At 33.4% G+C, this 26112-nt stretch overlaps 1 protein-coding gene across 7 annotated transcripts in view; it reads left to right on the forward strand.

The window, feature by feature from the left end:
* KDM4C (lysine demethylase 4C) overlaps nucleotides 1-26112 on the forward strand; it is a 245840-nt gene that overhangs the window by 18259 nt on the left and 201469 nt on the right. For all 7 annotated transcript variants that reach the window (XR_002465552.2, XM_021531680.2, XM_077790001.1 and 4 more), the window contains exons 3-6: nucleotides 884-1059; nucleotides 3750-3864; nucleotides 11971-12164; nucleotides 20088-20137. Coding sequence is in view for 6 of the 7 variants with exons in the window: in XM_021531680.2 (XP_021387355.2) it covers nucleotides 884-1059; nucleotides 3750-3864; nucleotides 11971-12164; nucleotides 20088-20137 (535 nt within the window). In the remaining variant the exon portion in view is untranslated. The remainder of the gene's footprint in view (nucleotides 1-883; nucleotides 1060-3749; nucleotides 3865-11970; nucleotides 12165-20087; nucleotides 20138-26112) is intronic.

Raw genomic sequence — 26112 nt, forward strand, 5'->3', positions numbered from 1 at the left:
TGACTACAGGCTTCTTTAAAGTTCTTAATGATTTCTTTTGCTAATGCTTCAGAATTTGCTGAGGAGTTTTCATAGACTATGGGTATTTCTGTGGTATTTGAAATAAATGCGTTAACTTTATAGTTGGTTAATCTGCACATAACTTTAATCTTCAATTATGAGGATTAAATAATGTAATTATAAAAGCTGATGTATCTAAGTTAGTGCACATGCTTACTGTAATAGAGTTGTACCCTTTAGTTTTATGGGAAGTAAATTGAACAGATTTTGAAATCTAAAACAGCTGTATTTTTTTCACTCTTCAGTTAAAAAATAGAGTTACACATACTGTTCATACCAAATAATGTTTAGACAGGGGACTGACAGGTTTTTTTTTTAGGAATTTTTATTTTAATTGAGGATAAAAATTTTATGTCTTTGAATTTTTAGGTCTGGAAAAGACATCTGAGATCATTGAGCCCAACTTTTGACTTAGCACCTACATGTTCACTTCTAAACTGTATCTCCAAATGCAACATCCATTCATTTTTTTTAAACACTAAACATATATGATGTCATGGATTGCAAAGTATTTGTCAGTTACAAGGCTTTCTGATTGGAAAAAAAATGTGAATTCTGTTATTATAAATGTGTATTTTTGCACAGTTGTCTATGAATTGCTGTGGATTGGTGAGTTGCTGCTTGTGAATTGAGGTGATACTGGGTATGTTCTGAATGGGTTTCTACATTGTCTAGGAGCACTTTCAGTATCAGTTAATGTGAAACAGCTGGTAAGCAAATGTTCCTTTGATCATGTGGATATATTCAACTGTTCCTTCAGTTTTTTGGCAGGATGTTTTGAATTGTTACTGCAACTGTGATGTTTTGTTTCCTGAATTTAAAGGTTATCCCACCAAAGGAGTGGAAGCCGAGAAAACATTATGATGATATTGAAGATTTGGTGATTCCTGCTCCAATTCAACAGATGGTCACTGGCCAGTCTGGACTTTTCACACAATACAGTATTCAGAAAAAACCCATGACAGTGAAGGAGTTCAAGGATCTAGCCAACAGTGACAAGTATGTACTCTCTTAGTAAGACAAATATTTATCTTCACGTGTTGTGGTTTCTTCGAATTGTGCAAGGCAGCTGGTGATTCCTTTTACATTTTTTCCTGTTTCTCAAGGTATGGAAGAGTACCACAATGTGAGTATTGTTTATGTTCTTCGTTGAAAGCATCTGATACCATGGCAGCATGAGAGCATCTGAAAAACCTGAGATGTGATTTTTTTCTCTCTACGTTTTTCCCTTTCTCTTCCAGAAGATGTAGAAAATAGTGAAGATGATACAGATGTGTGTCTGCGTTTTAATTTGATTACACCTATTAATGTTTAATTCCTAGATACTAGAATGGCGTATCACTCTGTAATTCTGAAAATTCTAGTATCTTTTATAACCAATCCAGGAGCTTTTGCATTGATCTAAGAGAACGCAGTGGTATATAATGAATGTCAGCATTATGGGTATCATGGCAGAGGGGAAAAAATTTGTAAAGGGCTGGGCACTGTACTGAAATGTTTCAAATTATTGAATATTCCAAGAAGAGGGAATTGATAGAAAGAAGTTTTGCTTGTCATTTTGGCCACATAAAAAGAATATATTTTACTTGACTGTCTCATCAAAACTGAGTGGAAGTGGTTTCTGGAAGATGAGTCAAAGGATCTTAGAAGGAAAAGATACTTGAATGAGGAAAGGTAATACTCCCTTAGTTTGAAGGCCATCTAAAGCTTTTAAGAAGGCTTCTTGCCAAATATTCCACAGCATCATACCTTCATGATAGTGCAAAACTGACAACGTTTTCCCTACCCTACCTCCCCGATTACAAAAAATAGCACATATATATTACTTGTGCAAAATTAATTTGGTAATTGGAAATGGGAACCTATTTTGTAGTTCTTTGAAATTATTTGTTTAGTAAATATTAGAGGTGAGAGTAAATCATAAGACCTATATGGTATTTGATGTGATTTTCAATAATACTTTTTCATAGATGTTAAAGTTTACATTTTATTAACCCCTAATAAATTGAGGTACACTAATTTCTTAAAATAATTAATTAACACAGAAATTTTGGGAAGTTTTTAATGTGTATCATAGTGTTTGTTAAGTTTATTATATTTGTCATGGAATATATTTTGGAACTGTTTCTGATTTAAATTTTTATGGTTTTTACTGAAATCAGAGGGAAACTTAATTTTATATGCACATGTCAAACAGTTGGGAGGACTTCTCATCTATAACTAGCTGTAGGTCTTTCCAAATATTTGTCGCTGCTCTTGAGAAAATGTGTCGCATAACATTCTATGATACTCTTACAGCAGTCAGTATTTCTTAAACTATCAAGTAGCTGAGAACCTCTGTACTCCCATAAAAATAATTTTTTTCCTTAACGGAGAAGACTTCTCTGTTAAAGACTTTCTTCTTGAGTATTAGGATGTTGCCTGTTTCCTTTGCGTAAGAGAGAAGGGCCGTCTAAATGAAATCACAGTTGCCTTTAAAAGGATCATGTCTATTCAGTCTAATGCATTTCAATTTTTATTTGGGTAGACATTTGCAGCTCTCTCCATTGAACCAAAGTGCTTCTCTGCTTGACCTCTGGGAAATAGGAGTTATGTGTAATCAAGGAGTTCATGTATGCATGTTACTCAGGGCCCAGCAGAAATACAGTCTGATTTCTGGAGCTATCATTAGAAATAATAAAACAATTTTATTGTTGAGAATGTTTTGGTTAAGATGTGTTTTGCTTTTCTTTTTTTTTTATCTCTGTTCAGAGTTATTACATGACGTAAATGTATTTGGTCTCAGTGTTGTATGTTTGGATTTTCTTTCCAGTTGTTCAAGTGGAGCATACTGTCAGTTCTACTGTCAAGCTGTAGCTCTCAGAGTTGCACTAATGGGGGAGTAAGTTTTCTTTTCTGAAGACTTAAATATGGAATTGCAGAGGTCTGACAAAGGATCCTGAGGCAAAGCTGTTGATAGATGTTTCTGTGGTGTTGTTCCCACAAGATTTTAAATGGTTACATGAGTAACCATTCAAAAGTATTTCCATGAGTATATTTAAGCATGTAAGTGTGTGTTATGTATCTTGTGCTGTTATAAATGAGTAAAAAGAAAAGTTCCCTTAAATATTTCTTTTCTCTGCATTGTAGATTTTTTTTTTTTTTTGTATCAGTGTTTGAAACAACAGCTTTTCTTGATAGGTTTTTCTGGGGCAGGAAGAAGAGAAGAAAGTATTGGTTTTGCCTGTGAGGGCTGTGTGGCTGAGTTAGTTTATATTGTTCTGAGACAAGCTTTTACAGGACCTATCTGAGTCTTTGCAGAGCTGGTAGTGAGATAGGAAAAGTAGAAATACTTGTTAATTGTGTTTTCCACATGTCTTTTTACAGAAGAGAAATAAAAGGGAGGAGCTCAGGCTAAGGATGGTTAGTAGATGGGCTGATTTACTGCAGGAGACTGAAGCAAATACTGTGTGGGTTGGTGGATGACTTTAGTTACTGTAGCTGCCAGTAAGGAGGTTTCCACGATATGGTTGATCATGAAACTAAGAATTCAGGACAACTGGTAATTCTTCTGTTTCAGAGAATTTGAAATAAAGTCACTTCATCTTGACTGTTCATGGCATAGTCTATTGTCCGTGGCATAGAAGTATAGTTCATTTTAGAGGCGGTTGTTGGAAGATGGTGATGAACCTTTGCCTCTTTCTCTGCAGATACCGCACTCCAAGATATGTAGACTATGAAGATCTGGAGCGTAAATACTGGAAGAACTTGACTTTTGTGGCACCAATTTATGGAGCAGATATCAATGGGAGCATTTATGATGAAGTATGCTTAGTTTTTTATGAAGTTTATCCCTTCCAGCCCTCTTTTCAAGGGTACTCTACTTAGAGGATACACTCTTTGTGACTGAGACTGTCTTTTGAAATCTTTGTGTTACTCCTTAAAGCCTTCAACCAAGGTTGAAATTAACTCTACATCTGTTAGAGTCAGACAGTTCTGTCCTTAGGCAGTAGAATATTGCTACTCTTCCTAATCATGACTCTTCTCTTTCTTCACTTCAAACTCTCCAGAACTTTGAGATTTCTTCCTACTTATTTAATTATTTCTTAATGTTCTAGTTTGTAGGCTTTCTATGTGTATCTGTGGACACTTAGAGATATTTTAACTAAGTTTTATTTTAAAATTAAAAGATGGATACTTTTATATCTCTTCACTGAGGAATATTGGTAGCTGTACTTCATGCTTGGAATGTCTGCAGTTTCCTGGAAATGTACTTACTGTTTACCTTTTAGGAAGTTAAAATTTCCTAAGGAAATTAATTTTCCTGGTTACTTGCCAAGATCTCCATGGATAATAAAGGGACTTTTAAAACAGATCTCATTATCCAAAGAATTACAAGTATCCATTGATATAAATTAGGCTATGTAAGTAAGACGGGAACTAGATTTCTAAAGGATTATTTTAGTAATGAGACGAGGAGAAGGTACATTAGAAAAGATTTGAGGATTTAAAAACTACAGGACAAACTTGTATGAAAAGAAAGTACCATATGTGAAGTTCTTGGGTTATTTCATGTTCTATGTAACTGCCTTTTTCAATCATTAGAAAAACATGTATGATTTTGCTGTGGCAGATGGTCTGAGGCTCTCCTGGTGTTTCACAGTTTCACAGAAGACAAATTCAAGACTGTCCAGGGATAAATACAGTCAGCCAGTATGGCTGAAGGCAATTCAGTTTTTGCACTGAGTTATGTGATCTTTTAATGACAGCTAAGAAGTCCAATGGTTTGTCGTTTAGAGAAAGCATTTTCAAAGTCCCTTGTGTGTCCACATAGATGCTTTAAGAAACTGTTTAGAAAATAATTGAAGATTCTAATTTGGAATGTTTCTGTGGAAAGACATTCTGGGTGGCTGTTGCTTGGTGAAGACCAAGACAAGACACAGAAAAAGTGTTTCAAGAAATGGAAGCTTGCCCTTTTTCTTCTCTGATCTTTGTGTCTTTGTTGTTGACAGTAATGCCTTATGGTATAGCTTTTTACAAATGTATGCTTTTTTTTGCATTGTGTTTTTTTTTGTATTGAGTATCTTAGTTTTCTCTTGCATGAGCAACATTTCCAAAGAAAAGAGAATGAATGCAATATCCAGTTTGAAAGTGTTGATCAGTCAAAGAGAAGGTCAGAGATCTTCTTACAGAATTACACTCTTGGAAAGATGAGGAAGGGGGGAGGTCAAATAAAAGCAAAGAGGAAAGTGAGAAAAGCAGAATTTAGAGACCCTAACTCAGATATTAAATGCATACAAGAAGGAAACAAAATGCTGAAAGTTGCAGTGACTGGGAAATAAAGTAATAAAAGGTAGAATAAAGAAACCTTGATGCCTATAATAAAATGGGTATAATTTAAAAATAAATAACTAAGGAGAAATGTGAAAGGAGTTGACATTGAGGAATGTGAACAGATTGAGCACTTAATGTGACAGCCAGGTGCTGGTGTACAGCTCACTTGGTGTATAGAGGAAAATAAGAAATACACTCTGGTACCAAAGTGTTGGTGGGAAAGCTGTGATGCTGCTGATCACTATGTTGTGTCTCAGAATTAATTTTGCTGCAGTTAATTTTTGGCCAGCAGATGGTGTACTTGCACAACTAATGAAATACCATGTTGTAGTGCTTGAAGATAGTATTAAGAAAGATCTTTTAGATTTTGTTTGAAATTGGAGATTGTTCTCATGTCTTCATTCAGTTTCCTTCAGTATTGTGATTATTTGGGAAAAGAAGATGAATACAACTCACTGACATTTTGGGCAGCATTCAGGAGAAAGCATATGGTGGGATTAGTTTGTCATGGCAGCTTATTTGCAAAAAACAAAACAAATGCTTACTTTTTATGAAATACATATTGTAGAAAATGGTGTGTTACACTTAAGGTAAATATCTGACACTTAAGTATCTGACAGAATTCCAGGTAAAATCTACTAGGAATCTAAGGAAAATGTGACACATACGTGTATGTGGGCCATCAAAATCCATGAGAAATACTGCTGTGCTCTGTAAATCAGTTTAAAGGTTTACTAATTACATTTTCTTTTCCGCTTGGTGACAATCAATTTTTTATTGAGACATTTGTATCTCAAGCATGATGGAATCTTAATTTGATTCTTTAGATAATTTAAAAAAAAATATTGTCTGTGAAATCCAGCACCTTATTGGCTTTGTGCCAGAGAAGTTACAGTTTTTGTAGTATTTGCTTTTTTAGAGTACAGGATGATAAATTCTGAGGGATTTGGAAGATAGGGCAAAATTTTTTAAAGGCTGCGTTAAATGAAACAGAAAAAGGCAGTGACAACCCCCAAAACACCAAAAAGGACCCTTAAAAAACCAAACCCAAATGAAAACAAAGAAATAAACAAAGCTATAAGTGCATGCTTTGAAGTCTAACAGCTGTATTCAGTGGTTCAATGTTACCCTGGTAGTATTTGGATTATTCCAGAATCTGTTCAAAATGTCTTAATTGCTATTTGATAGCTTTGAACTTTACAAATAAGGAAATAATCTGTGAAAACAAGTGTTCTGTGTGCTCTATAGAGCTTTATAGAAAATAAATTCTATAATTAGAGAAGGTTGAAGGTTTGCTGGAAATATTATTCTGTTATTTGCATTCCAATTGCTGTTACATTTAATGACAGCTTTCTAGAAGAGTGTCTGTGTAGGAAAATCTAGAAAAGGCATGATCCTACATGGAGTGACTTAGCTGCTGGGAAGGGGTAGATAGAAATCTTCTTGATTTCAAAAGTAGTTCCAAAGAAAAGTGGCTGATTTAAAGTCATAAAACATGTCTGACTTCAGTGCTGACAATGGTATCTGCTATTCTGCAGAGAAAAACCATGTTTGGAAGAAGAATGTATAAATACTGTTTTGTGACTCTCTCACCACTCTCCTTAGCTGCTGTATGAAAGACACATTTTACTTTCGTTTTTCTCCTCTTAGTTTTATTTCTCCTAACAGGACAATTCCTAATTCCTACCTTATCCCATGTATAAGGTGAGGGGAGCATACGTATGAGTGTCTCTCAGTCAGTTTGCAGATGACACCAAGCTGGGTGGGAGTGCTGATCTGCTGGGGGGCAGGAAGGCTCTGCAGAGGGATCTGCACAGGCTGGATCATGGCCAAGGCCAGTGGTGTGAGGTACAACAAGGCCAGTGCTGGTCCTGCCCCTGGGTCACAGCAGCCCCAGGCAGTGCCACAGGCTGGGGCAGAGTGGCTGCAGAGCTGCCCACAGGAAAAGGCCCTGGGGGTGCTGGTGACAGCAGCTGAGCATGAGCCAGCAGTGCCCAGGTGGCCAAGAGGGACAATGGCATCCTGGGCTGTGCCAGCACCAGAGTGGCCAGCAGGAGCAGGGCAGGGATTGTCCCCTGTACTTGGCACTGGTGAGGCCACAATTGTCCAGTTCTGGGCCTCATAATTTGGGAAGGATATTGAGATGCTGGAGTATGTCCAGAGAAGGGCATTGGAGCTGGTGAAGGGTCTGGAGTAAAAGTCCTTTAAGGAGCAGCTGAGGGAGCTGGGGTTGTTTAGCCTGGAGGAAAGGAGGGTGGGGAAGGACACCTTCTCACTCTGTACAGCTCCTTGAAAGGAGGTTGTAGACAGATGGGGGTTGGCCTTTTCTCCCAGGTAGTGAGGAACTGGATTGAAGTAAACTGCCTCAAGTTATGCCAGTGGGGAGATTTACTTTGGATTTTGGGAGAAGCTTTTTCATGGAAAGGAAGTCGTATCAATCTCTGGGGCAGGCTTGCCCAGGGAAGTACCTGTGTCACCATTCCTGAGCATATTTAAAAGACCTGTAGGTCTGGCACTTGGGAACATGGTTTAGCCTTGACAGAGTTAAGTTCATGGTGGTATTGGATGATCTTAAAGGTCTTTTCCAACCTAAATTTTTCTATTCCTTCTATTCTATAATATCTTTTTCTGTGATCTACTCATAGTTGAGATCAATATGAGCTGTAATTTAGGTTCTGGTGTGATTTCCAAAGAATCTACTTGCCCATCCTTCAAAAGGGGGCTTATAAAGCAAAGCCTATATCCTTAGAAATTATGAGAAGTAAAAACAGTCTAATGAGGGAGATTGTATTTCTTAATCTGTGTGTTTATGGTAGACATTTGGTTCGTAACATTTTTCTTCCTCTGTTTTAATGACTTTAAATGTGCAGTAAAAGCCTGACAGTAGCTTTATTGATGTGACTTCATGGCTATGTGGAGAGAGGAGTGCATTAGCAAGCACAATTTTTTCTCTCATGTTTGTTGTGTTCCTTTTCACTCTGTCTCTTAATTAGGTTTTTTACTCCTCTGTATTTTTGGGGTTGGCCATAAGGACTCTTCAATCATAGTTGTGCAACTGATGTCTTGTTCACCAGATTAATATTGAAATGGAGCTGTGAGACAATCAAAGGAAAAATTAAGCACTGAAAAAGGATTGTGTGTAATAATGTATGCATACAGAAATCATGTTCCTGATTTCTTTATGAAATCATGAACCATTCATTTCTGGTTTAAATAAAGTGCAAAGACTAACATCATATTACTTTTGCAAGTATTAAAAAAAATTAATAAAACATTGTTGCTCTTGAAGCCTTTTTTATTCTTATTTGCAAAGAGATGTGAGCTTTCAACTGTGAATTTCACTTTTTACCAATGTGCTGAGATAAACATTATTCTTCGTGTCTTTGGGAAAACAATGGGTCAACTCCTTACAAAGTGTGCAGGCACTCAGATGAGAAATGCTTGTCAATTGTCCCACTTTGTCTCCATATTGCATTAAAAGCAGATGCAAAGGCTGTTGAGAGTAATAAAAACTCTTTATAGTAATTTACACTAAGTTTGAATACCTTCAAAATGACTGAAGATTGGAATAGTAGTCTTATGTATAAACTGCTATGTACCTTATAATATTTCTCTAAGGAAGTGTGGTATGTTTAGCAATGACCATAATTGGTGAGGTGTTTCAGGCCTGTTTGTCATCTTATAGAAGGAAATTTGCTGAAAAGTAAAATTTTGTAGGTATTGGATTGTGTGGTACAGTTGTCAGTTATGACAGGTATTCTTTAAAGAATTTACCATCAGAAATGTGGATAAACTAGAAACAGATCTTGACACATTCCTTTGAAATTATTATAATATTCTGGTAGTACTGTGATATTCTGAGGAGAATACATATTTTGTATTTTCTTAAATTGAATAGATTGTAATGTCTAAATGTATTTATAAGAAACTACCAGATAAATTTCATGGTCAAGTAATATATGTACTTCTGTTCTAATAATTATTATTAAATATAGCATAATCTGCAAAAATATATTTTTAATAAAATATACTTTCAAATAAAACTTGAGAAGTATGGCTATGTATTGACCTATTAAAGTGCACTTTTACAGCTGGAATCTTTTTAGTGTTCATTGCAATTGCTACATCTAAAACTGATTATACAACTACTGTAAAAATAATAATCAATTTGTTTAAATTGTATAAGCATTCTACCTAATGTTTCTGAATATTAAAAAAAAATATCTCCGAGGTAAAGTAACATCTTTAATAATAATTTGTAATAATTACTGGTAAAAATCTGGGCATAAATATGAAACTGATTTATTGTTTTAAGTCTAAGGAATTTAGGAGGATTTGAAATTAATCAGTGTGATTTTAGTGTTTTGGCCAGTTTCAGTGAACATTTCCTTCTGAGCTAAGAATATTTGTCCAAAATAGTCTTTAGGAAAAGGAATTAGTTCATCTGTCTTGTGTGTAGAAATAGTTATTGTTTATTTGGTATATTTGATGTTCTGAAGCAAGTTATTTGTTCTAGGATTGATCTCCATGGTAGGAATTGCTTTTGTTTGAGGGTAGATCGCTAGGAGTTTGCTTGGTGACTACTTGTGATGCAATTTAACATAGTGTGCAAGGATGAAATGTGTTGTTAAAAAAAAATTCTCTTAGCTATGACCTAATTCTTTGTAGAAGACTAAGATTTCAAGATTATAGGGTTGCTAGAAACTTACGTGAGTGACATGCTGTGATGGGACAAATAATGGGTAAAAAACCCCATGTTAAATAGAAAGATAACACTTCTTCTGTCTGCAGAAACCTTCAAGTGCAAATTACTACAATACTTATACTGTTTGGCCACTGTCAGAGTAACTACCTAGGTTAAGAGTTGATTTTTGCAAGCGTTTCTTGTTTTCTTCTAATCCAGTATATGCATCTGTGGTTGAATCATTGCTCTTTTCTGTATTAATTTGTTTCTCTTAATGAGCTGCAAAATTTGCAAACAGAGGTAAATTTCATGTGATTTACAAATTAAAATTTGTAAATTAATTTGAGGACTCATTGGTTAAAAATTATTGCTTCAAATTTTTTATTTTACAGCTATATTAATTTGCTGTTGCCAGTGTTTATATTTGAAAGGTGCATATTTCATCAATGTGTATTATTTTGAGTTCAGATTGGTGTTTTTTCTTTAATTAGCATATAAATTTTATTTTTTTTTACTTTTTAAATTTCAAGTACCTTTTTGTTTCACAAATGCATCAAACCCAAGGCTTCCATTTTAAAAGAAGAAAAAATGCTGTCTGAAATGAAACAATTCTACAAACATTGTTACTCATTTGTAAAATACCAAATAACTTAGTATTTCTTAATAAGTGAAATAGCCAAAGCCTGTGATTAGAAGTTTTTTTTCAGTGAGAAGTCTTGACTTCATACAGATGTTACCTTCTGGTCTATCAATTCTAGCTGCTTTATTAAATAACATGCTTGACATAAAAATCTCAGAAAACAAATCAAAACTGAGAGTATTAAATTTTCCTGACTTCTTGCTTTGACCAGTATTCTTACTATTCCAGCTGTCCAACTATTAAATATCATCATACTTAGTCTTAATCGGTTGCATCAGCACTGCAGTCTGCCATCAGTTCACATGCCAGTACGATTACCAGAACTATAGATTCAGTGATTGGGTAGAGCAGCTCATGGTTAAGAGTGTGCTTAGAGGCTGTCTTTGCAATAAAACTTCTCTGAATTGAGTTTTTAATAGTTTTGATTCTATTTCTTGGTTTTCTGACTGCTTGAGCACCAGCTAATGTCTTCCCTGGAGGTGCTAATAATTGCTGTTATAATGAAGTCTAATTTTTTCCCTTCCATTTTGTAGCTTTGATCTTGGTTATACTGTCTCTTACATGCTGTATTACCTGAAATTAGAATTGCAGTTTGCAGTTGAATCAGAAGTGCAACAAAAGCTACATATATTGCTTAATGAATGACTTTTAATATAGGAGTTTTATGGGGATTAACATAGGGGAACAGCTTAAATCCCCTGAAATCAATAGATTTCTTCTGTTGTATATTTCTTATGCAGTACATCGTTATGATTAGAAATACATCTGAAGTAAACATTTTAGGTTTTATACTTCACAGAGAAATGGTAAATTTACACATGTAAAATAATTTTTTAAACTATTTTTTCATACTATCTGGTATTACTTTGTAAGTAATAAAAAAGCATAGATAGGTCCTGTAAAACTTAGTGGCTTGCAGCTATCAACTCATTGAAGGTTTTGTCTGCAGCTATTATTTCTATTTTTTGTGTACCTTTTTGAATGTAGTATGGTATTTCAATCCATGTTAGATTTGATATAAAATTGTAAACTAGATAGGAACTTTCTATATTCTCTGCTCTGAACATCTCAGACTTATAACCTGATTTAATACTGATTAAGGTCAAGAGAATTTTTATAGTAACTTGAACTGTCTTCTAAAGTGCTTACAAATAGGTATAAACAGACTATCTTTGAAAGGCTACATCAAGTGTATATCTTTTAACTGGGATTGTTATATAAAATTGCATGGCTTTATAAGTTTAGTAATATTTTTATTATGTATCTTTTTCAGGGTATTGAGGAGTGGAATATTGCCCATCTTAATACAATATTGGATGTTGTAGGAGAAGACTGTGGAATTGCAATTGAGGGTGTAAATACACCATATCTTTATTTTGGCATGTGGAAAACAACATTTGCATGGCACACTGAAGACATGGATCTCTACAGTATTAATTATCTCCATTTTGGGGAGCCAAAGTCATGGTAAGTTATTTTTTTTTTAAGATGACTTCTGTTTCAGCTGACTATACCTAACAGATGGGTTATGATTGCTTCACAGTGACAAACTTTACTAAAAAGCTAAGATACTAGTTCAGTGAGGGTTTTTTTTTAAGCTCATAATACTATGAAATTACATGGATATATTCTTTAATTTTAAAGGGAAAGACAGATAAATACATAATTGAGTTCAACAGAAAAATATTTGAAAGATACAATATGAGAAGCTTAATATGTTGGGAACCCCAAGACTATTTGAAGAACTTCTGAAAGAACTGTTTGAAATCAGTTTTTGATTCTGTTGTCTTTTGGGGCTACTGCCATATTTTGTATTTAACATACATTTAATTGCTTTTTTGAATCAGAGGCATATTATATATAGTTAACTCAGCTGGACTAGTGGGAGGTAAGATTCAGAGTTAAAGGTACTTCCTACATATGAAACTTCTACTGTCCTTTCTCTGTAATCTTAGATTACTGATTAGATTTTTGGTTGAGCAGCCTTAACAGACAATTTAGTTTAATACATTGTGATATACTTGTGTCCTAAGTATATAAGACAAATATATTCCTTTCATTAATAAAATCTTTTTTTTTTTGGTCAGAATATCTGTGAAGAGAGTGTACAATTATTAGAAAGATACGCAAAAGATAAGCTATGCATAGTTAAATTCTGGCAGTTTCTAGTCATCCAAATGTGGACAGAAAATGTACAGCTTGTAATTCCATAAAATTTTTTAAAATACCCATACAAAATTCAAATACATATAATATATTTATACTGTGAGTGTGGTAAATTGGCATGCTTTGCTTATGTAATGGATCTCTTAAGGCAGAGAAGGTGAATACCACCTATTGTAGTAAAGCAGGTCCATGCTTGAAATGTATAAATTATATACATAGGTATGTGAGGCTGCTTCTTTGATAGAATTAAACATAGAGAAAGTCTCCTATCATCAATACGTCAAGAAACCATATCATTGATATCTTTTGAAAAAATGGATGTAAAGAGATAGGTGATTCCAGAATGTTCCAAGATGATAAGAAAATAGTAAATAATACGATGATTGCATAAATTTGTTTTCTGCTTCTTAGGAATTTAAAAAGTGCTGTTTGAAGAAAAACTCACCATATATTGTGAAATTCCAAACAGTGGAGAGCTTAAATTCTGAAGTCCTTAGATACAATGAGAAGAAGCTGGGAAAGCTTGTTTAATTATTTTTCAAGAAGATATGAGTCAATAACAGGATAAATGCTTTTCTAGTTTACAGATAGTTGTTTATGCTTCTAATGAACAAAATCATTAAACAGTGACCTCTTCATATTTTGAAGAAATAATGGTGGATACAAATTCATTTTCTATACCGCATTAGCCCATACTTTTGAGAAATGCAACATTAATGAAAGACAGCTAAAGATTTATTTCATGTTACACATGTGTTTGTTACTGGAGGAATGCTGCAATAATTTATGCAAAGTTCATTTATCAGTAAAATGTGTTGTTTTAATGTGATATTAGTATAATAATTTCTTAAAGCAAGTGGAATAGGAGCTGAATTTTAAGATACAGATAGTAAAGATATTTTCTACTCTTTAATTCAACTGATTTGACAATCCTTAGTGAAACAAAATAACTTGACATGCATAGCAGTAATACATATTCTTGGATTTTACTATTTGTACATGTGGTTCTTCGAGACAGATGCACTAGGCTTTCAGAGAACTAACATGCAGTGTATTTTCTCTGAATTGTGAAAGGACAACCATTTCTATCTGCGAGACACTATTAGAGGCTAGCCAGCTGAGTCTAACTGCTGTAGCAGTCTTTATAGAATTGGAAGCTTTCTGCAGTGTTTAGGTTAACTTGCATTACATCTTATAATTTGCACTTTTACTTCAAGCCTTACACAGGGAAGTCTATAGTTCTGTGATATGTATACCAATTCCTTCATTGACTGCCTCATTAAACATCGGGGAAAATTGTCTCTGATAACTTAAAAAATTAGGATTGCAGCTGTTTAGATGTTTATGTATATCTTTGTATATCACATGTGTAACATTATGTATACATTAATTTATAGATTTTTCTTAACTTTCTTAACTTTACTAATATGCTAAAGAGGAAATCCCTTAGAAGAAGGAACTTAAGCTTAAAAGCCCTGAAATAGAATAATACAAGGTCAGAAGAGATTTGGGTATGGTGGGAAAAGATTTGTTGTAAAGAGACTTAAAATTACTTGATATTAGGCAGGAATTTTTACTGCAGTTTTCTCTTTACATTATGAGGCGAAAGGTACCTTGAAAATGTTACCTCATTTTATATCTCAATTTCTTAGAAAGAGTTATTGTTAGAAAACGTTCGTATTAGCAAGATGAAAAGGTATTTATACGCATTGTATACTGGCCATTGGTGTGATTGATCGTGTGGCTTATTAATCAGTTATCTCTTGATATTGGTGTATTTTGTAATGGTATTTATAACCTGCTTACTAATACTAAAAATTCTTTCACATTTGTTGTTAAATACTTTTTTTCTATTGTAATTTTGTTTCAGGGGTATAGGCCTTAAAATAATTTATTTTTGTTTTTTGTTTTGTGTAATAATTTGAGGAATTTTCTGTTTGGTTTTTTTTTATTTTGCGTAATAATTTGAGGAATTTTGTCATGTTACTCTATTAAAGTGCTCTTGAAAATTAATGCTTAGCAGAGATCAGATTTTTATTACTAGTAGAATTACTATGCCATTAATATATGTACTATATCCTTGGTAAAATATGGATAATGCTTCAATTTACATTATAAGTTTATAAATAAAAAATCTGAATAAGACATTCACATTTTTAAAAAATAATTCTGGTTTATTAAGTATCTGAAAACACGGCTTACTCTTTTTTATGGCTTACTCTTTTTTCTGATTACCTGACTTGTGAACAACATGAGTTGAGTTTTTCTTAATCAGGCAGAAAGTAATTATTTTCATGGCACTATGGGTATTTAAAATATAATAATAGTACAATTTTTTCCTATTTTATTTAAAAGAAGAAAAGATGTGTAGAGAATATATTATTTTATTTCAGAAAGTAATTTTTTAAAATACTGTGCTCAGTTTGTTCACCTTTTATATTTGATGGTGGATGCCTGAATTATTTTCTGCATGAAAAACTAGGTTTTTACTTTCCATTGAAAGGGGCATATGAAAACTTGCAGTATGATATAAATAATAATTTATGTATTAATTAATATGTTTTCTGTGACATTCCATCTAGTCTTTGCTTTCTAGCTTTTCTGAAGACTTAAAATGACAAGAGACAATACATTATGTTAAAAAAACTCTCCTATTTAGTAATGTCTTTCATAAATCACAAAGTGCCTTGCAGGGTTGGTCAGTTATAAAGTAAACAGGAATAAATGCTGCAGAAGGAGGAGAGAGTTCCATTTTTGTGACCATATCAAGAAAAAGAGACTGTTTATGATTGTTAAAGAAAGAATGCTTAGACAACCAAAATTACATGGATTAGGAGAGTGAGACTGGACCTGACATTTTATTTAGATTGTAAGAGGAAATAAATCTATTGTGACGACAAAAATAAAGCAGGGATTTAGGTTCAGGAGTTCTATTGGTAATAATGGAGGAATAGGGATCTATTTATGATTCCAGTGGATATAGGATGGCCAGAAATCTGATCTCTCGGTTGCCTAAAATTTATACTTTGAGCAACCTTACTGTTGCCTCTTGATTGCTGTGACTAGAATCTGTTTTTATGGGTTTGCCAGTATAGAATGTGTATAAATACCTTTTCATCTTGCTTAATTCGGTAGAAAACTCAGGAAAGATACATAGTTACACAGACTTGTGGAAGTCTTTGAAACATTTCTTGTGAAGGCTTTCAGATTTTGAATCCCGTAGCAGGGGAAATAATAATGGGATTATGAGTACGATGGGATGAAAATGGATGTCATTCTGATATTAGTTTTAGACAAAATTATAGACAAAAAGGTGAAGAAGGAAAAGCACACCAGACAGATGCTAACATTGTATGATTTAAGAACAAATATTGCAATAAGGTAAATGGATTTAGAGAGGCTTAGCTAGGTCCTTAGAGGGCCTTCTGGGGAAGGATTAATAGAACTTTCAGTGTAATCAGCAGCTGACAAAAACTAGTCAAAGTCTGGCCGAGTGATGCAAAGTTCCATATAAGTGGAAGAGTCTTGGTACCTTTGCAAAAGTTATGCATACTACTGACGATATGGACATGTTTCCTAGTTATGTTCTGTGTCTAGGAAGCAAAATAGACACAGAAAACTACAGGGAAATCAAACCTGTATGGCAGAAATAGGACTAAAGTATAAAGCTTCCATTAAGATTAGTCAGTCTTATTGTTGAAAACTGTTATAAAAATTAGAAATACTATGAGTCACAGAGATGACTGCAATCAAATAGAGATTCTAGTTGTGAAATTAAATAGCATAGTGGTTTGTCAGCAGCTCAGATGGATTATCATGCTTGAAACAGAGCAATCATTTGCTAGTTTCCACGTTCTTCACAAATTGGAAGAACTTTGGTCAGGGATTAGAAGAAAAGGAGAAGTTCTATTTATTTGTTTGTTTTGTTTTTCCCCTGTGGAAGAAGATTTTGTTTCATAAAATACTTAGATTGAATAAGAAGGTTTAGATTTTTAGGTGGTAGCAGACTTGTGCGTTTCCCATCTCAAAACAAAAAATGTATTAACTTCCTAAATTAAGTTTATGAAACTTAATTCCGCTTATATTTTAAGAAGGTATGTATCAGATTTATGTACAATAAAGATGAACCACCTAAATACATAATAAAGTAAATCAGTTACTGATAAAAAGACTCACATGATTCTGAACTCAGTGCCTGGAGTTAGATAGTATTGTTTTAATAGACTGTAAATGTTGCAAGTTGTCTGTTGCCAATTATAAAACAAATTAATATAGTTCATTTTGGAAAAAAACTGTTGATGTTTACCTATAACAACATTTGATGGGTTTGCAGCTTTTGAATTTTAACAATACCAATCTGCAGGAAAAATAATCAGCAGTTTTTACCTTGTCTATATATAACATGGGGTTTAGAGAAGTAGTATTAAGCATCACACTAAATTTGCTTTTAACTATTATCTGTGCATACACTTGACTTTGGAAGAATGGAGCTCAAATTCCATTTCTGGTCACTGACATGAGAATGACTGGGTGGATAGAAGAGGCTGCTTGTCTGATAATAATCTTGATTGGCTGAGCAGTTTTCACACAGTAAAGCAACAGTTTGTTGCTTTTGATGTGACTGAGAAGAAGCATTAATCTTGAAAAGATATATAATAAAAATGATTAGATGTTAATGACATAAATTTAATGTTTATTACTTATTTATAGTTAATCTTGTTGCCAATACCCTTGATTTGCTGAACTAAGACATATTTCAGAAGATGTTTATTAACAATACTAGGTCAATATATGCACTACATTTTTTCTGTCCTTGTAGTATGACTATCAGTGAATGGAGACTCTTCTTATTTTAGCAAGTATATCTTTGCAAACTAATAAAATTAACATCTGGTTAGCATCATCATTTCCCCTTTTGTCTTTTCTCAACTTTTTGTATGTTTATTTGCTTGTTACCCAAGAAGCACTCTTTTTACCTGTTAGTGATGTACCATTACATTTGCTTTGGAGGTGGCTGGACTTGACCTTATTCTATGAGAAGTCAAGCAAATGTTAGTGGCTGTTTGGTAATGTGGCTAAAAGAAAGCTGGATACAACATGAAGATAATTTTCTAAGAGCTGTTAAGTGTTCAGATTCTCACATAAGCTAGCTGTTGAGATTAAGAGTGAATACTTTTTTTTCTCTGACTAGGTAATTTCAATTAGGGAGCTTTTTTTTTAATGTAGAGTAGGCTAAGAATCCAGCAAGATTTATGTCTTTCACCATGAAAGGCAGGTGCATGTCTGCTAAGCTCAGTTTTCTAATAATGGTGTTAAGAACCAAGCCTGAATGGTTCTCAAGAGTGACTTTGGGACTCCTAATGTATCATAGTACAAAGGGTCATCTGTCTCCATTCCTTTGTCCTTGTCTTAGCTGTGAGGAGCAAGCAATTTCAACAGAGGGAAGAAGTAGAGGATTGAGTAGTGGGTGTTATTGTACAATTCAAGTGAAGACTGTGATGAAACACACTGACTTGCATTTAATGTATTGTATTTCTTTGTTATCTTAGATTAGCTAAATAAATAGCTGTAATCCAGTTAAATCATGCACTGTCTTTCCAAAATACTTACAGAGACCTTAATTGATGTCTGTGTTTTTGTAATATTGACATGTTTATATGTACAAATGCAAGCATGTGTCTCCATATTATTATTAAATTGTATAATGTGCTTTTGAAGGAGTAACATTTTATGAGGAACACTAGTTCAATTAGTATCACAGCAAAGTAGAGTATCTAGTTTTGAGTTTTTTTGTTAGACGTAAACAGTATCTGTTCATGTTTTGCTTTCTGGAGTTGTGTATTTAAAGACATACAGTACAGTATATAATGCTATGCATAGCATTTTTCTCCAATGGAATGTGAAGGATGGCAAACATATAGTTTAGATTGGTATGGATACATTGGTGCATGTGTAATATGTAGAGAAAAATGGTGACAAGCACTGTGGAAGTACAAATGGAAAGAAACAAAGTGCATTTTTGTGAGACAGCAAAATTCTGATTAAAAATGCAAACACTGACCATGGTAAACTGAAAGTCTCTTTGTTTATACCATTTGGAATGGGTTGTCAGTGGACACTGACTTATGTGGTGGTCTTCCTTCTATGCAGACATTTCAGTTGTAATAAAGTAAAATTGCAATATTTTAGTGTGTGTGCAAATAACAACTTGAGGTAATTGGATTTATTGCTTGTTTTTCTGAGTGAGTTTTCAGGGCTGATGAATGAAACGTGTTTGCAGTGTAGTAAGACTATATGTTTGCTTAGTTTAATAATGTACAGCTGAATATACATTTCCTATGTTTTTTTATTAGAGAAGAATCAATTCAGTATTATTGCAACATTAAACTGAAACAAAAGCCTATTATATCACATATTAAAGCAGTTAAAGTCAATAATAACTCCTAATCAAAACATACATAAGTCCATGAAGTGCAGTAAATATGTTAATAACAAAGAGAAGCAGAAATGAAAAAACTTTTCAACAATTTACTATTTTTTTGCTGCAGTAAGCATTAAAAATATTGTGTTCTTTCGTATTTTTTGGTCAATTGTTGGGAGACAGCATGTGGATTTTTTTTTAAGAAAAATTAGATTATTGTAAGAACAGTGGATTTCTAAGGTATGTACAATTCTGTAAATTGAAGAAAATCTATTTCTTTAACAATTTAAAACTAATTGTAATGATTATACAAGGGCAAGTTTTATTTCACAGCTTTTGCTGTAGGAAAATATAGATATTTAATGCTCATATTTTTCCATTGAACCCTTGTGTCTTGTGAAGCATGCTGAGATTCAAAGAAATTAAACTTGTATAAATTAGACTTGCTTTACATTTTTTCATTTGGAAAAATAGTGTGTGTTTCTTTTTTAATTGTGGTGATGTAATAATATAAAATATTGTCAATGTATGTGACTTTAAATAATGAATATAACATTTTGGAACTACATATACAATATTTAAACTAGAAATAAGCTAAGTTTTTTCTCAAACCTCTGTCCCCAAAATCCAATTGTCTGTATTTTTTCCTTAGATTTTAGTATATTTTTTTCCTGTGTAATTTCTCAGTCTTTAATCTTTTTGACTTCCATTTAGTTATTTATCACACCTGAATGATGACTTTTAGTCATTATGTAGAAATTATGTCTTTAACAGTTTCATCCTTTTCTTTATGTGAATTTTAGGTATGCTGTTCCTCCAGAGCATGGGAAACGTCTTGAAAGACTAGCTCAAGGTAGGATTTCTGATATTTTCATACGTATGGTGTTTGAAGGACAGCCCTTGAGGAAAGTGAGAAACATTGTTCTTGACTCACCTACTGTTTTATTACTTAATGTTGTATGACTTTTTTGTGTCTATAGTATTATTGCCCTGAGGAATTCTTAAGAATGGACGTGGTTCTTTGATTTGTTTTGGGTTTTTTTTTTTTTTTTTCTTTTTTTTTGGCTTGTCTTAGAACTTTATTTTGTACTGGTGCTTATAGCTTGGTGAAACATATGAAATTGAGGCTTAGTATTTTGTTGTTCATTAGATTTTCATTGCTAGTATTTTTGTCTCCTCTGTGCCCTTGCTCTTTATTGTCCTAGCTTCTTCTCATCAGCAACTTTTTTAAATCTTTTTACCCAAATTTGATACAGAGATAGAAATATTGAAGAGAGATGAGCCTCCAAAATTTCATCAGGGTATAGGACAGAGTCCTGGTTGGTGCCTCTGTGAAGGGGTAAGCAGACAAAGTGTAGAAACACTAAGTCTTATTTGTTAGCAGCTTGCTGACTATTGAGCAGGCATATAGATCCACTTTAGCTGAAGCATATACTGGTTTTTGCCATTTAGAGGTGGCAGAAATGTTCGGGAGAAGGCACAGAGATATGGTTGTGAAGTTGAGGACTAATGGATAAAAACCACTAGTCTGTGGAAAGATTTTCACTCAGTAATTTGTTTTCTTTTCAGTAACACTACGCCTCTATTTTTGTCTTTGAATTAAGAGTGCAAATTATGAACATGGGAATAATTAGGGGTGTTTCTTGCCATGGCAGCCCATGTTTTATAGTTCGCTAATAACTATTAAAGGAATTATAGAATGGAGTGCTTAATGAAATTGAATTAGAGGAAGGGAATACTATTGAAAGTTAATAATTAGATCTTGGGCATCAGGACAAAATGATGAAAATTTGTGTACATTTTGTTTTACTATAAATTTTTTTACGTTTTGTTTTTAATATAAATTTGTTTCCTCAGTTGGAAATGGCTCTTTTTCTGAGCTATTATAAAATTATTGCAGTTAAAGATGTAAAGTAAAGACCTGTAAGCTTACAGTCTTAAAAGTATATCTCAGGAAAACAGATTTCAACCTGAATAATTACATGTCCTATTCCTAAATTTTTGCCATAGTTTCATTTGAAAAAGTTGTCAGTCATTTTTCATTTTTTTGCTTTCCACTTTCTTTTCCCAATGTTAAGTATAAAACTCTATACACTGTTCGTTTTTCACTGGTAAACAAGTTGGAACTTGAAGGCTGGACAATAGACACTGACTTAGGATGACTGAACAATTTAGTTTTACAAAAAATTATAAAAGAGTAAAATAAGTAGAGAATTAAAAAATTTTCAGAGAGGGACACTAAGACTGTTGAAAAAATTGTCTTTTTCTTTTAATAATTGACAGTAAGCTCTAACTTTTTAACAAGGAGAAGTGTAAATAAGGGGAAGGGGATGTGGTAAAGACTTGTGATGACTGGAATGGGCAAGGTGACCAAAAAGTTATTGTTTATTGAGACTTCCAGTATATGTAGAGACTCCAAATGAAGCCTCTTGTCAGGTTCAAAATAAGCCTAAGGTTTGTTCCACAGTATGCATTCCTTACTCTCCTTGGTGGTTCTAAAATTTCCATGGAATCCTGAGCGAGATTGGAACCCAATGGCACACAAGTATGTTAGAGGAGCAGAGGAACTGCCCCTGGCTTTCAGAATCTTGCAACAGCAACTATATTAGTCAGAGGAAGACAATTTTTCATGCTGTATGTAAACGCTCCTCTATTCATAATTCTGACATTTGATGGGAGTAAGATCATTGGGTAGATAGGCTATGCACGTGATATTTTTTGGCTGCTTTGGCATTTACTGTAGATTTCATATTGCTTGATAATGGCTGTGCAGTGTTCTAAAACCATTCAAGTTTAAATGTGCTGTAGTGAATTTTTCTTTATTTTGAGAGTGAGGGAACAGGATGGGCAGTTGAAGCAACACTTGTTCACTCATTTCTAAAAATGAAGTGGTACTGAGGCATGGTATTATCTGTTGCAGACAAAGAAAAGCTCCTCCTTTCCTTGAAATACCTTGATTTCTGTAGATATTGGAGTAACCTATACAAATTCAGGAAGTAGGTAAATTTTGGAGATATATGAAAAAAGAAACTGGCCTGAAGATGCACAGCCTTATTGTTGGTGATGGCAGCCTAAAACCGTAATAGAAGTGGGACATTAAGCATCAGAGAAATGGAAATCTCCAAGGCTACTCTTTTTCAGAAAGTGATAGGTTTTACTTGGGGGAGAAGTGTCTTGATGTCCAGGTGCTAGTCAGAATTGAACGCAGCTGCACAGAAGTGAATTGTCCACTGCTGCTCTTAATTTTATGTTAGTGTAAGTTACAAAGAACTGTGGGATGAATGGAAAACGTTCTTGATGAATCGTGGTTATGATCATAACCTAGTTATTTTAATTTCAGTACTATGTTTTGAATAGCAAATAACAGATCATAGAATGAACAGAGATGATAAAATTTAAAATAGTGTTTATTCCATTACATTTACTGAATTAAACTTGATTTCTGTAGGAAAACTAGGTACTCATACGGAGATTATTATTGTAGCAGCAATATAAGATAGGTGAGTTAGGTAATGTTGAAGAAGGTTGTCTGTGAAACTAAGTTTTCAGTATTTGATTTTAATTTATTCTGAGATATTTTTTGTGAGTAGATTGTTTCCATGATATTTTTGGTCCAGCTAATAGCTGAGAATGGAATGTAGAAGATAATACTAAAATGATGAACAATAAAAATAATAGATTTTTTTTTTAGCTGCAAGTTCCCATTTCTTATTATTTCCATGCTGTGATCTTCTACTTTGCAACTGGTGCCTTCTAAAATACAGCCTGTTTCACATAATGTACCTTACAAAACTGACAGTATAAAGTAAGCTGCACAGCTGCAAGTCACTTAAAATATTAATAAAATGCAGTGTAAATGAGATCTTTGTACTTAATATCATGTGCAGGGAAAATATTTTTGCATGAGTGCAACATTTGAAGGAAAAGGAAAGTAGATTTTTGGGAAGGTTAGCTCTGATGACTAGATGCCTACTGAATTAATTGAATGCACCTAAATAATTCAATAATAAAATAATACATTAAAAATGACAGATTGTCTTATGTCAAGGCAGGAGTTGATACATAAAATTAAAGGAAGGTTAGAATAGATTCCATTATCTTGTCTGCACATCACAATTACAACACATGCCTTTTGTGCATGAATGCTTTCATTTTTGCTTTCCATTGAAATCTTGATTGACTGTGGCGCCTACAAATGCCTTGTCTCAAAGACATTAGACTTGCATCTAATAAAGACAACAGTTTGATTTTGCCCTTCAGCTGCTTTCTCATTTATGTAGATTTTTTTTCAATTTTATGTAGACATAAATGTAATAAAAATCTCAAGTGAGCTGTTAACTGCAATTTTTATACGTGTTGTTATGTTAATCTGTAATACTGTGGTATTCTTAAATGATTTTTTGTTTCACAAAATGGGTTAGAAAATAAAGAGAGAGGCAGAGTGGCAAATGAGAAATATTGGATTGAAGGATTTTGGATATCTTTTAATAGACTGTTTGGGTGCAGAAACTGTTTTAGGGTGGAGATGACATCAATCTGTGATGTTCAATTATGCTAAAGAAGAAACTAAGATAAAGTTATTGTAAGTATGTATGATTGTTGTACAAAGCTTTTTATGGTGTATGGTATCCATTACTTAATTTTATGCAGAAGTCACTACCTGTTATGTATGAAAGCAAATTAAAATAATTTTTGAAATGAGAATTGAAGTAGAACTTGCATAACTTCTAAGGATATTGAATGTGAAAACTTTAGCAGTTGAAGAATTGAACTTCTGCTCAGAAAAATAATTAGCCAAGTTAGAAGAATCTTATTTAAGAAATAATAAACCTAAGGCTTGAACATGCTAATGTGCACATACCTGCAGTTGTATTTCACAGCACTTGAAAACCCTTTTGTGGTTTTTGTATTCTGCTTTGTATAGCATTAAAAATGCCATTGTTCCTTTGTGATGGTTGTTGTCATGTAGACTTACCCTCCTAATTTCTTTCATATTCAACACAGAAAGTGAAATCAAATTAGTTCAGATCATGGCAAAATAATTTAAGTAAACTATATAAATAAATATTACATATTTGTACCTACCAAAGTAAAATCTAAAAAGAGAATTACTAGGAAACTTAGTACTTCTGTTATCCCTGCCATTGTTTTGATAGTACTGATCTGCAAATTATGATTAATATTCTGTGTTAGTAGTTTAAATGAAGGTCTGCATAAATAATAAATAATCATAACCTTGAGCTTAATTATGTTAATTAGATTTATATTTACTTTCATTAGCCTTAAGCTACATTAAATATATTTGCAATTTAGGGTACTTTTTCCCTTATGTTGTGACTTTTATGATTATACATTATTTTAAATAATATTAAAGAGAAATGCGGCACTTTTAAATTTCAGGTAAAGTCTTGAGTAAGGAAGTGTTGAAAATTATATGATGTCTAGCTTCATTCATTGCACTGGTCAGGATTTGATTTGAAAGTTTCCTAAGAATATGATTTTATGTGGATGTGATTAAATAATGACTATTAGTGATCAAATTATGGTTTCCTTGATCATTCAAGGTAAAATATAGCAAACCAATGTGTTCAGTCCAGTGGAGTTGTAGAATTATACTTTCGGAAATAGTATTGTAATATGTGCATATATTATTTTAGCTGGAGAGTGTAGTTGAAAACATTATGGCATATTCTTAGGAGCATAGAGGAACATTCCAGATATCTTGAAAATGCTAATCAGCCAGGGAATGGAGCCCAATCCACTTCAGTTTGCCTGAGTGATAGGTATGATATTGATGTGGTCATCTGATATAAGATGCGTGTGATTTTTTGGAAAGACACTCTCAGGGTGGAAAGGAAAAATGACACTGCCAGGTAGCAACACTCACTGTCCCTCAATAATTTAGAGATTTTAACTTATTTTTTAAAATATGTTTTATATCCCCCCATGGCAAGGAATCTGCTGAGGGCTCACTGCTTCTACTTCTGCCCAAAGATCAAAAGGCTTTGACTTCTCTCTAGCATGTATTTGGATTATAAATTCTGTGGAAATATCATGCTGAGGTGGAATACCATTGACAAAGGATGTGTCTTGCCCAGTCCAGTGGTGTTACTGTTACTAAAGTAGTTTGATTTTGTTTGTACAAATAATATTGGTAAGATTGGACATTTTGGGCTATGTTATTTGTTAGAGTATGTATATAGAGTCTTGCAAGTGCAAGTTTTTGTTTTTTAACACAGTCTGAAGCCTATGCTTTCACATACTTTTTGTTGCTGCTGCTTGGGCTAACTAAATAAGGGTTTTAAAAAGCTGGAAGTTTTCAATGGATAAATGTCTTCTCCCTGTAGTTGTTCATACCCAAACATTTGGCCAGCAGCTATTGAATCACATCCTTACCATGCATACTGTTCCAATTCCACTCTAGCTGTTAGAAATGTCAGTGTTTCTGTAAATCCTAGATTGGAGAATTCTCAATTTGATGGTCTTTTTCTCATGGACATAAATCAATGAGCAACCTTATTCAGTTTTACCCTGTGCTCTGTTATTTCTCATTGGCTTTTATGAAGTAATTGTTTTGAATTCTTACTTTGTTTCTTTGTAATAGTTTTCAAGGAATAAATAGGGAATAGGTCTGCCATGTCTCAAGAGATCATGCAAGAAACTGGGCTTGAGAGCGAATTCCTACAAAATACCTGCTCTTGCAGAACTGATTTAGAGTTAATGGATTAGTGTTAGTGGGTAAATGAAAATTTCATGCGTCCCTTAAAAGCATGAATATGCTACAGATTTCTAAAAGTAGTTACATTCTAGATAGATATCAGTATTTTT

Source organism: Lonchura striata, chromosome Z (genome assembly GCF_046129695.1).
Source record: "Lonchura striata isolate bLonStr1 chromosome Z, bLonStr1.mat, whole genome shotgun sequence".
Classification (NCBI taxonomy): domain Eukaryota; kingdom Metazoa; phylum Chordata; class Aves; order Passeriformes; family Estrildidae; genus Lonchura; species Lonchura striata.